Below are 16946 nucleotides of genomic sequence, written 5' to 3'. Positions count from 1 at the left end.
TCTAGAAAAATACTGGAACCCTTCAGTTCGGCCGAATGCTGCAGCACCTTGTTTGCTGCCGATTTCGGGAGGTGTGGATATTTTGTTATTATATTTATACACACACACACACACACACTATATATATGTATTCCTGTGGAAGATTAATTAGGAGGAACAAGAAAATCCTTAAAGTCTACAGAACCTTTTCACATGAAGCTAAATCATTATTTCAGGTGAACAGAGTCATTGTTGAAGCAGGACAGACGAACCCGGCTGATCGTTGGATCATTTCATGTCTTTGTGCTTTTATATTTTTTATGTTTTAATTTATTCTAAGCTGTGTGTTGAATGTAAAATGAGGCTTTGCTTTTTTCTGTCTACAACAGTAAAATAATGTTGGTCATCCTTCTTCTCTTATGAGCTGTTAACAGTTTCCATGCAGGTCACTGGGATTCTGGACTGAAGGAGGAAGCGGGAGTACCCAGAGAAAACTCATCCATTCACAGGGAGAACATGTAAACTCAGTCACAACATGAATTTATGAGTGGACGGACTGACAGGGAATCTTCTCTCAATTTGGTTCGTTTGGGGCAATTATAAATTATTCTCATGTCTGCAAAACGACAGTTTGGTGTTTTTATGGGTACGTCCCGGAACTGAGAAGTTACAGAATAACAGGCGGGGGATTTCTTTATTTTTTTAAATCGACTTTGGGAAATGCAATACCAATTCTGAATCGTAGTAAATAAAAATGTGATTTCTTTTTCCACAGAGCAACTGGCTGCCTTTACAGGTGAGTTCACCTCACTCCTGCCCCCTGGTGGCCGCTCCAGACCTGCCAGCTCTTCTAACCGGATCACTTTCCTGTTCGGTTCGGTCCGCGCAGCAGGTCGGATCTCAGTCGGACCAACCTGGGGAAGTATGTGCGTCTCCGGATCCATTTCCTGCTTTTAACAAACTTCTCCCGACCTCTGAGAGCGGAGCCGCCTGTTAGAGAGGAGGAAGAGGAGGACGAGGACGAAGAGGAGGAAGGTCCTGCTGTCGGAACAAGATGAAAACACAGCAGCAGGTTAGATAACTGCATTATTGTCTCTGCGAGGGACAGGTGGACATCCCGGGGACAGGTGGACATCCCGGGGACAGGTGGACATCCCGGGGACAGGTGGACATCCCGGGGACAGGTGGACATCCCGAGGGACAGGTGGACATCCCGAGGACAGGCTGTGCTGAGGGACTCTAACTTCTTGACGCTCCATCTGAACCGCAGCGGCTTCGCTCTGAAAGGTGACTCGGTTTCTCGTCTCATTCCTTAACTTTTTTATTTTGATTGAAACCTGAGCGAATCAGCAGCTGCAGCTTCACATCAGGTCTGAAGCTCTGCCGAGGATCCAGAAGTTCTCAGAAACACCTTCTGTTAGAAACTAAACCAGAGAACCGGGATAAAGCTGGAGGTTAAAGGTCATCTGTTGGTGATGCTGCAGCTTCCGGCCGGTCAGTTGGACATAATTCAATCTAAAATATTATTTGATTCCAGCTTTACGGTGGTCTGATGGAGTAAAGCGACAGATTGAGCTTAGATCCCCAGAAATCTGAGAGGCGCCACCTGCTGGAGGAAAGAGGGAACATGGCAGGCCGTTTTAACATAGATTTGGTTTCTGTAGTTACATTCCAGATATTTAAAAATGAGTTTTGACTCTGCACAACTAGATTTTTACTACCCTGAATGATCATTTAAGACTTCTGTTTTTAGCTACATCACATCTCCACCCTGCTGGCTACGTCACCCTGTCATCAGCAAACAGCAGGACTCTGTATCTGAGGATTCTTGTCTCACCTCACCTGTCAACCTGTAACCACTGTAAACCAGAAGAGGCTGAAGCCTGACTCCCAGGTGCCTTTCCTTACCTCACACCTCACTACTGTCTCACTGCCATCACACAGGATCCTCTGACAAAGTTTAAAGCTGGAAAATCAGCAAAGTTCCCCAACAGTTGAGCCAGAAACTGGTGGCTGAAGGTTTTTCAAATTGGAGCACAAAGCTGCTGTATTTGAAAGATGGATCACTCTTAGTGATTAAGGGTGATGTCAATGTGGCTAATGTTGGGTCTGTGGAGCTCTTTAAGTGGCTCAGACACTAGCTATGTTCCCATTAACAAGGATTGCGTAAATTTAATGTACCAAAATAAATTTGCTAAATGGAAGCTCACCAATTTTGAAAAAACTCAATAAAATGTTTTTGTGCTAGGATTATGTATAGAAACAGATGTATGTTGCAAAGATGCAATGGAAACACTCATTTTGTTTCACGGAGTCACATGATCAACAGCTGGATGCTACTACTGGCAGAAACAACAAAGAAGACAGCAGGACGTGTGAGGAGGACGATGGTTTTCATCCATCGCTGCCTTGACTTTTAAAGGCTTATTGCTGGAACAAGCTCATTCACGTGTGATTGTGATTTTTCAACATTAGCAAAAGATCGACAAACATTTACGTACATGAGTAAAGGGAACGGAGCTGAGCAGCATCTCTGGCTAACTTCTAGTTTTTCTGTCTTTTCAGTGTCTTGCTCGGAGTTGGTCTTTCTCGTTAGCTTGACCCACAGAAAGTTCTTCCATCCCGTCCCGGATCTGTTGCCAGCATGCCCATCATTAGCAACGCCAACCATGACTTCAGCACCTACTCCATCAGCAGCGATGATAGCAGCCTGGACCGCTTCTTCACTGAGATCCCAGAGACCGAGACCCTAAAGGGGGTGTACTTCCAACGTGCCCAGCTGCTGAGGGAGCCCCAGGCCTCCTTCGTGGTGGACCATGCCGTGCAGGTCCTCATCAACGTCGGGGGGAACCGCTACGCCTTCCCCTGGAGCACGCTGGAGCAGTTCCCCCAGAGCCGCCTGGCCCGTCTTCGCTCCTGCACCACGCCGGAGGAGATCGCTCGGCTCTGCGACGACTACGACGAGACGTGCCGGGAGTTCTTCTTCGACCGGAACCCCACGGCCTTCAGGGTCATCCTGAACTTCCTGGCGGCGGGGAAGCTGCGTCTTCTGCGGGAGCTGTGCGCCGTCTCTTTGCATGATGAGCTGGACTACTGGGGAGTGGACCCGGGCCACATGGAGCGCTGCTGCCGGCGGCGGATGATCACCCGGGTGGATGAGGTGGCAGAGCGCCGGCGGAAGGAGGAGGAGTGGAGGCAGAAGAGGATGAAGCTGAAGAAGAGACCCCCGCAGGTGGAGAAGGGCTACCGCAGGTTGGTGTCGGCGCTGCGGGAGGTGATGGAAAACCCGCACTCGGGTTTGGCAGGAAAGATCTTCGCCTGCCTGTCCATCATCATGGTTCTGGTGACTGTGGTCAGCCTCTGCATCAGCACCATGCCGGACCTCAGAGACGAGGAGAACCGGGTGAGTCTGACTCTTTCCAGGCTTTTCCAGTTTAGGGAACTGGACCGAACCCAGATCCCTAAACTGGTTCAGGACTGAGCAAAAGTCCTGAACCAGTTCTACTTTCTGTCCTGACTAATAATGTTTTAAATTTGATTTTCAGGATCTTTGTCACCATCAGTCTGTCACCCAAAACACAACTCTTATTTTTACTTTAATCCGAGAAAAATACTAATGAAGAATCGGTTTTCCAATGAGAACTGAACTCTTGACCTTTTTTAGAAAAGTAACACTTAAACGTTTCCTCATTTTGTTATATGATAAACACCAGAGATTTTAAGTGATAGATCAGCATATCATGGACAGAAGCATGCTTAGATTAGACCAAAGTTTACTATTCGGTTTTACTGTCAAAACTGTGGATTCCTTTCCTGAAGCATGGTGCTGGAGTTGTCATGCTGTGGGATGAAGTTCTGTTGGAGACGGTAAACATGCAGAAGATGCTCTGATCTCAGACCTGAACTGAAGTTCATGCAAAATGTTGTGTGATGCTAAACAGTTAGCCACAAACAAAAGGTTTAGCTTGAAGCTACGTTTTGTAACTATTTATGTTGAAACTACATAGTTTCAAACTAAATACTGACTTTAAAGCTAAATATTTAGTTTATGGACTCTGCATCTGTGTAGAGCTGCTGATGGCCGAAGAGTCAGTTCAGCAGCAGGTCAGCCAGAGGCATTATGGTATAGTTCAGAATGGCCTAGTCCAAGTTGTTCAGGTTGAGCTGGAGCTGTTCAACCTGACCCGGCTGCTGCTGGTCTGATTCTCTCCTCTGGTGAACCCTGAGGCGTCAGCGCGCTGCGTCTCTTCTGATCCAGTCTGAGCTCAGATCCGACATGACGACGGCTCGCTGTCCTCAGGCTGGAAGGTGTTTGGAGAAACATCTCTGATAACTTCCTGTCTGCTGGAGCAGAGCTTCCTGTGGCGGCGGCGTCCAGATTAAAAATATTGACTTTATTATTTCCTAGAAGCTGCGTCTGTCGCGCTGACAGGCTCGTTAATCATCTCTGTGTTTTTATGCGCCGGCCTTCGCTGTTCTGTTGTTGAATCTCACAGGAAGAGAAAAAGATTTTTTATGTTCCAGCAGGAAGGAAATCGATGCTCTGCAGGTTTTCATGCTGAAAAAACGTGTTTGCAGCTTAAAAATTCAGAATATTTAATATTTCCTTGATTTGTTGTTACAATCTGCTGAATTATAAATATTATTTTCAATCTTATACAAGTGATAAGATAAAACAATGTCCTAAATAATTAATCTGTGGATTTCTGTACCTGTCAGCCTTCAATCTTCCTCTAAGGATGAAAACTAAAAATCCAGATTAGCAGAAGGAAAGGAGAGGAAGCAGAACGCTGCGTCCATCATGTCTTTAAACGATAAATCTGAATTAATATTCTACAGAAGCCTGATGTGTCAGTTTCCGGGCAGAGCTGCCGATTTTTCCTCCTCTGGATCCTGAACAACAAGCAGCAGATTTCCTCCCAGCCGGGAATCCTCCTGTCATTTTCCCACCGTTGTTCATCTTCTTCTGGTCTTCCTGCAAAGTTCATCCAAGATCTTCACGTCGCAACGAGCTCTGCCTTCATCAACCTGGAGATAATCTGTCACTCAGGCTTTTCAGAGCTGATGGTTTTTCATGCAGCAGGAACAGAAACATTATGACATCACAGCAGGGCTTCTCGTCTCCCACTCCGGACAGAAACTAAAATCATGTTTCCTTTTGAAACAACCCGTTTTTGACTCGGGTGGTTTCTCCAGGTGTGACCCTTGACCTGACCTGCTGCTAGCTGGAGGCGTTTCCTGCTTCAACACACAGCTGGTTTAGACTTCAGGAGGAAATAATCCTGTCATGAAATAATAATCCTGTCAGATTTTCACCGTGTTGTTCATAAATGTCACAAACTAAATATTTAGTTTAAATTTAAATATTTAGCTCAGAATAGCTTCAAACTAAATATTTACCTCCAAAGTATTTCAGTGAGTTAAATCTTTAGCTTGTTAACTACCTTTTTAGTTAGCAAAAAAATTAGTTAGCAGTCTGATTAGTAGCTCAGACTTACAAACCAAATATTGAGTTTAAAGCTATTTAACCTCAAGGTACATATTCAACACTAAATAATTGGTTGGCTAATTAAGTATTTAGTTTATAACAGGCCAAATAGTCCAAACTGTTGCTTCTCTAACTGTGAAGCTTGACAAACAGCTCATTCGTTTCCACCTGGTACCGTCGTCGTCTCTTCGCGTTGCCTCCCAGATGCCGTAGTTTGGTGTAATGTCTCTTCATCTCCATGTTTCCTCTCCGCAGGGTGAATGCTCCCAGAAGTGTCACAACATGTTTGTGGTGGAGTCGGTGTGCGTGGCCTGGTTCACCCTGGAGTTCCTGCTGCGCTTCGTCAACGCTCCCTCCAAGCTGGCCTTCGCTCGCGGCCCGCTCAACGTCATCGACGCCATCGCCATCCTGCCGTACTACGTGTCGCTGGTGTTCGACTTCGGAGAGGAGGCGCAGGACGAGGCGGTGATGGGGGCGGGCCGCGGCTACCTGGACAAGCTGAGCCTGATCCTGCGGCTGCTGCGGGCGCTGCGGATCCTGTACGTGATGCGGCTGGCGCGCCACTCCCTGGGCCTGCAGACGCTGGGCGTCACCATGCAGCGCAGCATGCGGGAGTTCGGCCTGCTGCTGCTCTTCGTCTGCGTAGCCGTCGCTCTCTTCTCACCGCTGGTCCACCTGGCCGAGAGCGAGCTGGCGCCGTTTGCTGCCGCGCACCCCCAGCACAGCTTCAGCAGCATCCCGGCCTCCTACTGGTGGGCCATCATCTCCATGACCACGGTGGGCTACGGCGACATGGTGCCGCGCAGCGTCCCCGGCCAGATGGTGGCACTCATCAGCATCTTGAGCGGCATCCTCATCATGGCGTTCCCAGCCACCTCCATCTTCCACACCTTCTCTCGCTCCTACCAGGAGCTGAAGCAGGAGTACGAGCGCGTGTGGAAGCAGGAGCGCCACGAGGAGATGAGCGACTTCTCGCAGGAAGACTTCTCGTCTGCGTCCAAAAAGGAAAGTGAGGGAATGACGTCCAACGAGACGCATCGGTCCACGCTGCCACCCTCTGCTTTCTGATGGACCACAAGTTCAGACATTTCCAGTGTCCGTCCCTTTAAACCTTTAATCTGACTCCCAGATGGACGTCCGGCCGCTGCTCCTGAGGGCCCGGGTCTGCAGGTCTGGGATGCATCCGGTTGACCAACCTGCAGGATCCGAGCCCGAGGATCCGCTGATGTTGGGTCTCCAGCTGAGGAGTCTTCCTTTAATATCTTCTTCATCAGGTTTAGTTTTGTTCAGTGCTGCAGCTTCAACCCTTTATTGAGTCCAGATTTAGAGAATCTGTTGCATGTGATCCAGGAGGTCCATCGATTTAAATCCCAGCCAGGTTTTTATGTATGGACGGAGCCAACATGTAGCCTGATTTCCCTCTGATAGTCCGGAAGACTTGGTTCTATTGGTACCAAAACATTTAACATCTCCAGCTGCTGTGGTTCTCTTCCTCTCTGCTCTGAGTCAAACCAACCTGTTCCCCTCCTGGCCTGTGGGGGCGCTGCACCAAGAACCACTGAAGGAAACGACACAGAAACCTCTGAAGACACTGAGAGCAACTTCCTTCTTCACCAGATGGAAACAAGATGGATTTTAGCGGTTGGAGGATTTCTCTTTAGTCTTTGGCTAAAGACCAGGAGCCGTTTCTGCTGCTAGCACGTTAGCTTTGGTTGTATTTCCCAGAATGCCCTGCGCTGTAGTCCACTTCCTGCTTTTAGAGCGGTTACTGGACCGCTTGGCTTTCACATTCAAACCAAACCAGAGTTCACTTCAACAGAACTCAGACCGGTTGAGGTCAGAGGTTGATTAGCATTCACAATTCACACTTCACCAACCGAACCAGACTTTGACTAGACAGACGGACTGGAGTCGGGTTAAAGTGGACTGAACAGAGCTGGGGAACAACCGTTAAACGTAAAGGTTTGGATCGCGTTGTGTTTGTTCTGTTGAGTCTTTCCACTGAACTTCAGCTGCAGCGAAACTCACTGGATCAGAGGCTTTGATTGGGAGGCACCATCAAATTAAAAATGAAAAACACAGAAACTGCTGAATGAAAGGGTCACTAATGATGATAAAATTTCAGATTAGCATCAGAAAAACAGCAGCTGAGTCTCAGTGATCCGCTCACAGCTGAGGATTCCCCTGAATCTCTGGTTCCCTAAAAGTTCAGGTCGGGTTTTCCAGCCGACTGAAACGCATTCAGGATCTAACTGTTAATGAACTGAGCAGCTGTTTACACAGAGATATGATGCTTAAATTAAACTGTTAACTATGATCATATAAAGGCAATAAAACATGGACTGGATGAGTTCATAACGATGTGGTTCTGACTCGGTTCCCAGGAGGAGGAAATGGAACCAGATCAGGACTGGAACTGTCCTGGTGAAAAAACCATTATGATGGATGGACTTAAAATAAAAATACAGATATAACTTAAAATGTGTTTCATCTGTAGGCAGGGAAGAGACTGATTTACAAAAGCAACAGAAAGAGTCAAACATCCAGGGGGCTGAACAGTTTTTAGCGTCGGCGTTTATGATATGAATCGTTTCCTTGTATTGTAATGTGAAGTCACCTTCATCATCATTGAATCTGACACAGTTCTTGTCTAAACCGGACTTTAGCAGAAGTTTTTCTCCTCCGTGGTTCCAGAAAACTTTTCAGCTCAACTTGGATTCCAGTTCATGTTCTGGAAAAAAGTCTCGTTTAAAATCCTGTTCAAGTAATAAAGGTTAAAACTAAAAGTTAGCAAGACACCAATCATTTAAAGTCTTTAACCATATGGTTATGTTAAGAGGCTGTCTGACTGCCTTTTATTATTTAAAACAATGCTTTTTTTTCCATTAAAAGCAGGATGTACATAGAAAAGAATCAACGTATTTTCCACCCATCGGGGCTATTACTGCCCTCTAGTTGTGAAGTTTGAAATCGCAACAATCAGAACAGAAACTCTGGTTTCACTTTCCTCCATTTCTCTGTTCTTCCTCTTCTTTTCTTTTGCTCTGCTGGTTTTCTGTTTTTGCATTAATTCATGTGGACCTGATCTATGAAATGTTTTCTATAGAAAAGACAGGAATTCCTGGGAGTTTGAGCGGTTCTGTCGCTGGCCCTTTAAGATGGAGCTACATGATTGAAACGCCAGCTGAGCTCAGATGAGGGGAATAAATTAATAAATCAACATGTTGATAAAACTTTTGGGGATATTTGCATTTTTATTGTTTCCATCTGCTTCTGTCTACATTAATTTCCCGTTTACACGAAACAATTTATTTTTCCTACAAATAACGTAAATTTAAGATGTGAAGGTTGAAAATGTGCAAAGTGTTTGTTCAAGCTCTGAACGGCTTCAGAGAAAAGGCTGTTTGTGTTGATCACACGCCTCCGTCTGACGCGGTGACTGAGTGATTTAGCGAGCTAAATATTTAGTTTGTAAGCTACATGAATATTTCACAAACTGAATATTCACCTTCAATCTCTAAATTTAGCTTAAATCTTCAGCTGATGTAGCAGGTTCCAAATGGTCGCCAGAATGAGGCAGAAGCCTTTAAAACAGCAGCAAACGGCGCCGATCAGTTCACACAGCGGCTACAGCTCCCAGCACAGCAATCTTCCCACGACAGCACAGGTAAAAAGTGAATACTGAGACTACCAAACACGCTATATGGAACAAAATCAAACACAGACCTTATAAAAACAGCTATTACAATCTTAACCTTTTTAGCAACTAAATTTCATTTCATAACTGCTAGCTTAGCTCACAGGGAGATCGTGGAAAGCAAAACTCACCATCACAGACGGCTACGTACATGGATAACAGCTGTGTCACACCAATTACCGCCCCCCGCAACAAGTAACATCAGGAACTATTAACTTGGTAACAAACATAAGGAAATTAGTAAACATGAAAATGAAATTTGGCATTGTTGATTTGCTGCAAAAGGACTCGGGAAGCAGAGGATATAAGGCTATATTAGATTTTTTAAAATCTAACCGTTATTAACCGTTGTATAATAGGATATAGTTCTTTTGGGGGGGAGGGGGCTTTGTCATGTGGTCCACACTTGCCAACCGCCAATAAATATCAAAAACATATGTATCAAGAAGAAGAAGAAGAAGAAGAAGAGTGTAAAAGTAGAAACAGTAAAAATAAAATGTTCCCCTGAATGTTTTGAGAATGTTAATTCATAATAATAATAAAATCAACTTGCTACACTGACATATTTCAGAAAACTTTCATGATCACCAAAATAAAGAGCGTGAAGCAGCAGATAGGAAAATACGGCTTTTATTACGAAATGAGTAACTTTGAGCTGAACATGATCAACTTTTCCAGCAACATGTTTTCAGCTGACAAACAAAAAGCAAAAAGAAACAAAAGTTTCATTAAAAATCAGTGACTCGTTGGCTGTCATAAAAAATAAATGTTACTAAATGTTACATTCTCCATCAGACAAACTGAAAAACAACTCAGAGTTTATAAAATCATAAATTAGCAGTAAAAATGGAGAACTATCAGCGACACGTCCAGTGTGTCGTTAAAACATCCAATCGGTTCTTCCCGCTCCAGCAGACTCGGTTCCGACCCAGATCCAGATCTCAGTGGAGCCGTTTTTCTTTCCTAAACTCTCTCTGCAGTACCTGGGTCCAGGTCCAGTTGGGATCCAGGCAGAACTTCTTGTTGCTCTCAGTGGTGACTCTGCAGGAGAACAACATGCAGGAGGTTCAGAACCGGACCGGCTGGCAGAACACACAGCTTCTGGGTCAGAACCGGGCCGGCTGACCGCCCAACACCAGAACAAAGTTCATATTTTGGTATTTATGCATCTTTAAAAGCCAACAGAATCATTGTTTCCATCCTGGTTTAATAATAATAATAATAATCATAATAATAATAATAATGCAGATTTGTTCTAATCTGATCACAATTTGAGACTTTTATTTTGAAGAGAACATAGGAGCTTTATTTTGGAACGCTGGCTTAGTTTCATTAGTCATGTGGATCCAGCAGCAGTCTGGTCAGTGAAGCCCAGAATCTCCGTTTTGATGCTAATTTATTATATTTATTCTGTTTTCAGTCATTATTTTAGTAATTTATTAAAGTTGTGGTGAACTCACATGACAGATCTGACTTTGCAGTGAATCGGAGAGTTCTTCATCTCCTTCACTTTCCCTTTGGGAATCTGCGTCTTGCCGTTGCCATGGCAACAGGCATCAAGTATCTCGCCCGGTCCGACTGGAGCTGCGAACAGAACCAGAACTTCAGCACCAACAAAAGATTTACAGCTGAAGTAGAGAAACAGAGAAGAGGAGGAGGAGGAGGAGGAGGAGGAGGAGAGTCTCCATCAGTGGAGAGGAGTAGGAGAAAGTTTCTGACCTGCAGAGCTGGACCGCAGGGAGCAGAGGAGAGCCAGGAGGCAGAGGATCAGCTGGATCTTCATGGTTCCGGAGGTTCTGGAAGTGTGCCGGACCGGTCCAACCGGCTCTGTTTATATGTTCATCATCAGCAGCTGTTCTCAGAAAGCAGCGGCTCCTCCTCCTCCTCTTCCTCTTTCTCTGAAAAGGATCTTCATCCTGACAGAAAACAGAAAACTGGTTTTATGGACCAACTTTCAGTTCAGTTTATTTTTTATGGCGCTAATTCACAGCAAACGTCAAAAATCATTTTAATTCAGTCATTCAAATCGCTCTGATAAATCAATGCATTATCAGTTTATTAATCAATAGCTCTCTTCCTAAACACATTTCCCAATAAACTCATTTTTTAAAGATGGTTTATGTCTAAGCTTTGACTTCATCATTTAATCCCATAAATCTACACACTGACATGCAAACAAACTAATAAAAAAATAATGATGATAATGATATAAAATAACAATAATGATCTGCTAAAGAAGGTAATAATAACAGAAGGAAGGACTGATGGACCAATCAGATCTCTGATTATTAATGGGTTTATATGTGATAATCTGAGATTATAATCTGGATTTAACAGAGAGCCGGTGGAGGGAACCTAAACCAGGAGAAATATAATCTCAGTTTTAAGTTTTTATCAGATCTCAGCGCTTCTTTTCTTCATTATCAGACGTGGAGTTAATGCCGTCCAGATCAGCAGAACTTCACCTGAACCCAACCTCCTGCTGACCTCCTGCTGACCTCCTGCTGACCTCCTGCTGACCTCCTGCTGACCTCAGGTTGAAGCAGAAAACCAGCAGCTACACCTGAACCGACCTCTCAGGTTTCTATGGATTCCAAGTACTGCGAGGTTCACAGATCGGCGGCAGAGACACGAGGAACTGAAACTGGAAGTGCTGAGACCTTTCACTGCCGTTCGCCGAACATTCAGAAAGCAGAAATGAAACGCTTCGTAGAAGAACGATCCCTGAAACTCTTCCAGAACCATTCCAGAAAGTTTGGCTCAGAGAAAAACTTTTCCTCTGAGTCTGGAAGGTCAGCTGGGGCACCGCCAGGCAGAGGGAGGCGACCTCTGACCTCAGGCCACACTGAGGCCTGCTAACGACCAGAACCAGCCAGGCTCCCTGTGGATCATAGCTTCCACCTGGAGAGAAACACGCGCACCTCCATACTGCACATAGAAGCTGTTTTATGAAAGAAGTTCATAATTTTTCATGGAAGTGTTTGTGAAGCTGTAGAGACGATGTTTGGACTGAATCATTGACCTCGTGTCAAGAAAACATTTTGCAGCTGATGTTTATGGTGAGGGACATCCACTTGTCCTCTGTCCTTAACTTCCTGGATCATGTCTTGATTAAATAACCTTCTCTCCTTCAGTGCCCCAGTTCCTCCTGCAGAAAACAGCCCCACAGCATGATGGTGCCACTCCCATGCTTCCCAGTTGTTATGGTGGTCCCTGTTAATGGTCTTTATGTCCAGACAGTTCCACATCAGGCCACATCCTGAGTCAATCTGCACATTCCGGATTTAAGCTAAATTATGTTGTATTTAGCTAGTTCAGAGCTACATATTTAGCTTGAAGCTAGTTAACTGGTTAACTAATTTAACTTACTAACTTATTTTGAAACTGTGACATTTATGAATGTGAAACACGGTGAAAATATGACTAAATATAAAGTTTGAGGCTAAATATTTAACTTGCTAACTCTTATTGGTGAAACTGAATTGCTTCGAAGCTGATGCCGTCACCTGCTGCATCTACAACAACCATTAACAAATATTACAGGCTCACAAACACTGCTTTTATTTTGATAATCCACTTCTGCTTATCAGCAAGTAAATTTGGATATTATCTAAATATTTAGCTTTGACCTAGTTAAATAATTATCTGCAGCAACTTCCAGTCTGCCGCCAGGTGTCGCTATTTCTCCTCATGCTCTGCAGTGGAGATGATCTGTGGCTGCTGATGATTTAAAGGAGACGATGAAACACGTTCAGTCTTCATCTTTTATTGGTTAGGTCATCCAGCTACCTCACCCTCACACATTTAACTTAAAATTCATTTTGATTAAATTAAATTCAAAGAAAAACAAAAGCATTAAAACAAACTTCATTCAAACCCGTCACTTAAAAAACGCAAGAAGAGAAAATCAAACAGGATCTAAAACACAAACAGCATCAAACCCAAAGTGATTGAAACGGCGCCACAATGAAGGTGAATCTGTAGAAAGGTGGACAACAGCTGTTCAGGCAGGATCGCTCCCTCACCAGGCCGGCGGTACCGGAACCGGGTCGCAGCGGGCAGAGTCGGACTCCGGCCCGGTTCCTAGAAGCCGAAGGTGTTCTCTCCGCTGTACGCCACGTACAGGAAGCCATCCTCGTCTTTCTCCTTATCGTACAGCTGCCCCATCGTGATGCTGCAACGGATCAGAGGCGCCATCATTTAACCATCCAAAAGTATTCACACCCTGCAAACATCCCACAGGTCTCATCCAAAAGTATTCACACCCTGCAAACATCCCACAGGTCTCCCAACAGTCATAATGTGGAAGACTGAGGTCCAATCAGAGGAACTAAATGTTGGAAAACCAACACTACATGTCACCCTGAACACACCATGACTCCCGGTGAAACATGGAAGTGGCAGCATCATGCTGTGGGAAGCATGGGAAGATGGATGGAGTTGAATCGGGATAATTCTGGAAGAAAGTCTTTTAAAGGTTCAGCTTCCAGCAGGTCGACCGCCTGAACATCCAGCTGGAGAAATTATGGGATGGTTTACATTAGAGGGGTCCAAAGTGTGGCGCGGGGCCCATTTGTGGCTCTGGAAATTATTTTGATCGGCCCTCTGACCACAAGACATGAATGGGAAAAATTTGGCCAACAAACAGAAAAACAACTGATGAGCCAAAAAACTCAGGAATAGTTTTTTTAGTAAAGCAACAGTTGCTTTGTTTCTGTTACAAATGAGCCAAAACTGTGACAATATTCCACTAATGTAAAAAAACAAAATAAATAAATAAATAAATTCACAGGTGCTGTGTTTCCATTAAATAAGAAATTAAATTAAATTCTTTGTGGTTTGTTCCAGTAGAAACATGATATGATGCAAAAAAAAATTTTTATTAAATAAAGTAATTTCAATGCGACCAAAATCCCACCTCATCCTGGTGAAAAAACTTTTTATTGAAAAACAAGATTTTTAAAAATTGGTGTGTTTCCATTAGGAGAATTTATTTTCTAAATGTCAAACTGTGTAATTACAATCAATGGAAATGCAGCTGGACTTTTAAAATATCAGATTTTATTAAAATTTGGTTTATTAAACAGCAGGTAGAACTTAAAAAAAGGAGAAAATTCACAATATACTCATTTTTTATTTTTGATTTAATGAATTTTATGGCCTGTGATTTGTTTAAATTTACCATTTTTGGCCACAAAGGAAAAACGTTGAAAGCAGATTCATGGGTTAGAGTGGCCTAGTCAAAGACTAGACCTGAAAAAGCTGATGTTCTCCATTCAACTTGACTGAGTTGGAGACATTTTCAGTCGGAAGATCTGCTCTCCACACTTTTCAGATTTTATCCGTAAAACATTAAAAACCATGAATCATTTTCGCCCGCAGTGTGAAAACTTCTGCAAAACGTCCAGCAGTGACTGACAGCGCGGCAGCCATCTTTCATAACCGGTCGCAATAATCAGTAAATCAATAAATCACATGATAAATTAAAATTAGCTCAATAATCTCCACTGGAAGGATTTATAATTTTTTCTCTTTCTACCAAAAACTGGAAGATAAAATTCTTCAGCCTGGTGTTTACAGAAACTTCATGATTCATTTTATTTGTTGTTTCTCTTGTTTATTTATTTTGGATATTTAAAATGTCTTCCAGTTCCAGTGTTAAATCTTCATTAGAACCTAATAAGTGTATTGATCTCTCAGAATATGATCTTGCATTATTATGCCTTTATTAAAATTATAATACTTTAAATGGTGTCAAAATAACAATATTATCGTTTATCGTGATAACTTCAGGGATGATTTACGGTTGTTATGGTGACAGGTCAACGTAAACATGAGAACTAATGAGATGTGATGATTTATGCACATGGTCGGACTCTGGTGGGAAACTGGGTGAAAAGCAGGTCAAAGTTCAAAGTAAAACCAGGAGAGCCAGAGTTTGGGATCAGGTCTGGATCCCCAGTGGGAAAACCGACGCAGGGCGGGAACCGGAAGCTGACCTGGACTGTGGGACGGTTTTGTCCACAAACAGGAAGATGGCCTTCTCCGACGGCAGCTGGATGCGTTTCCTGATGATCCACATGAACTGGGCCACCGTGATGTCGGACGGCACCAGGTACTTCCTCTTATCGATGTCCACGATCTGGGAGCCCGACACCTTCTCCACGATGACCTGCCAGGGACAGAGACGTTAGAGGCGGGGGCACGTCCCACTGAGGGGACACGTCCCGCCGCCGGACACTCACCGGGACCCGGTCCGGGTACTTGCTGCGGATCTTGGTCGACTCTAAGCAGCGATGTTCTGCAGAGCAAACACACACAGAGATCAGCAGGATGCTTAACCGAACCTGGAGGAGATCTGAAGCTGCAGAGACGGATCTCTGACAGCGGATCTATGAGATCCCAGGAATCTGCCGTCCATCAGGCAGGAACCCCCCAGCACAGCAGGAATCCTCTGCCCTCCAAACACATTTCATGACGTTTATTTGGAAAACAAAATCCTGCAGATTTACAGACGAAATTAGATTTTGGGCGAGAGGCAGCTCCAGAGAGGTCCATTAGAGGAGATGAGTTCAAAGATTAGGGGAAATTCTGGCTTCATGGAGGAGAGCAGAGTGGCTTTCTGAGGAAATGAGGCCTGTATCAGGAGGAGAGGATTCTTTCAGTTTCAGCTGGTGGATCCGACCCGGAACAGAACCCGGTTCGGTTCGGCTTCCAGCGGATGATCTCTGGGTTCCTGGCAGCAGTTCTGGTTGGACCTTCAGCACCAACAGCCATCTTTAAACCCGACTTACTTCCAGTAGCTCCCCCTCACAACAACCAGGCCAGAACCCGAACAGAACCGTTTCTTAGCAGCAGCTTCACCTAATTCCAGCTGAAATCATCTAATCACAGCCACAGACCCGGATTGGACTCAAACCCGTCTAGTGTCAGAACCGTTTCTCCGGTTTTTAACGCTTCTTACCCAGGGAGTGATCCTCTTTGAACATCCACTTCATGTTGGCCGTGTCCGGGCTGGTTCCGCTCGACGCTGCGGGTTTCAGAGGAGAGTCCCGGTGCCGGTTCCTCAGCGGGTCTGGCGGTGATGGTTCCCCCGGAGTTAGCGCTCTTTCAGAGGCGGCGGTGGCAAGTAAAACCTCCGCTAAACCAGATAAACAACAACAACAACAACAACCTCCTCCGTCCCCTTCTTCACAGCCAGCCCTCTAAGCTCCGCCTACCGTGACGTCACCGTGGGCTGTACCACTCCGCGGCTCAGAGGAGGGTTGGAGTAAAGAGAAAACTCCTGGTTTATTCCCGGTATTGATTCAGAAAATACGAAGCATTCTTCAGTAACTTCTATTATTTATTATCAACCTTTATAAACCACAGAACTTTCTGCTTTAGTTGACAATATATCCCGTCTTCCGGTGTATAATTACACCCGCAATATGATGCTTCTTCGCTCATAGTTTCGCCCGTTAACAACGCCGCCATATTGGTAAGGTAAACTATTGCTTTGATGCCACAGGAGGAACAGAATACAGGAGCTGGACATCACACTGTTGTTTTATTTAAAAATTTAAATAATTTGATGCATATGTATGCAGGAATAACAGATTTCAGTCACACAACTTTTATTTTGATAGTTCCACTTATTGACACGTGAATTAGGATGTTAGCTAAATATATTTTGTTTGTAAACTATTTTGCTAGCTCAAAGATAAATATTTTTGTATGGCGTTAAATACTTAGTTTTAAAATGATATTTATAAATTAATATATGAGTGAAAATATGACAGA

General features: G+C 44.3%; 3 protein-coding genes across 7 annotated transcripts; 1 reads left to right on the top strand and 2 right to left on the bottom strand.

Annotated features, from left to right (window-relative positions):
* The first annotated feature begins 1012 nt into the window (after positions 1 to 1012).
* LOC106949311 (potassium voltage-gated channel subfamily G member 4-like) lies at positions 1013 to 7001 on the top strand. 5 transcript variants are annotated; one of them, XM_015035471.1, is made up of 3 exons: positions 1013 to 1051; positions 2545 to 3382; positions 5723 to 7001. In XM_015035471.1, exons 2-3 carry the CDS (start codon positions 2624 to 2626, stop codon positions 6533 to 6535), a joined length of 1572 nt encoding a protein of 523 aa, XP_014890957.1. In that variant the 5' UTR covers positions 1013 to 1051; positions 2545 to 2623; the 3' UTR covers positions 6536 to 7001. The 5 variants fall into 5 exon arrangements, with proteins under 5 accessions (XP_014890957.1, XP_014890956.1, XP_014890955.1 ...); XM_015035470.1 differs by lacking the exon at positions 1013 to 1051 and adding an exon at positions 1181 to 1266; XM_015035469.1 differs by lacking the exon at positions 1013 to 1051 and adding an exon at positions 1384 to 1473.
* Positions 7002 to 9772: 2771 nt separating this feature from the next.
* LOC106949312 (eotaxin-like) lies at positions 9773 to 11098 on the bottom strand. The gene is made up of 3 exons (XM_015035473.1): positions 10884 to 11098; positions 10625 to 10748; positions 9773 to 10205 (listed from the first exon to the last, which is right to left on the bottom strand). The coding sequence occupies exons 1-3, from the start codon at positions 10945 to 10947 to the stop codon at positions 10106 to 10108; spliced, it is 288 nt and encodes a 95-aa protein (XP_014890959.1). The 5' UTR covers positions 10948 to 11098; the 3' UTR covers positions 9773 to 10105.
* A 1816-nt stretch (positions 11099 to 12914) lies between these two features.
* LOC106949313 (gamma-aminobutyric acid receptor-associated protein-like 2) lies at positions 12915 to 16357 on the bottom strand. The gene is made up of 4 exons (XM_015035474.1): positions 16129 to 16357; positions 15410 to 15465; positions 15164 to 15336; positions 12915 to 13338 (listed from the first exon to the last, which is right to left on the bottom strand). Exons 1-4 carry the CDS (start codon positions 16160 to 16162, stop codon positions 13248 to 13250), a joined length of 354 nt encoding a protein of 117 aa, XP_014890960.1. The 5' UTR covers positions 16163 to 16357; the 3' UTR covers positions 12915 to 13247.
* Between the last annotated feature and the right edge of the window lie 589 nt (positions 16358 to 16946).

This window comes from Poecilia latipinna, unplaced genomic scaffold, assembly GCF_001443285.1.
Source record: "Poecilia latipinna isolate Pla-1442-1.1 unplaced genomic scaffold, P_latipinna-1.0 Scaffold336, whole genome shotgun sequence".
Taxonomy (NCBI): domain Eukaryota; kingdom Metazoa; phylum Chordata; class Actinopteri; order Cyprinodontiformes; family Poeciliidae; genus Poecilia; species Poecilia latipinna.
Note: the sequence above shows the minus strand (reverse complement) of the source record. Positions and strands in the feature narration are given on the sequence as shown.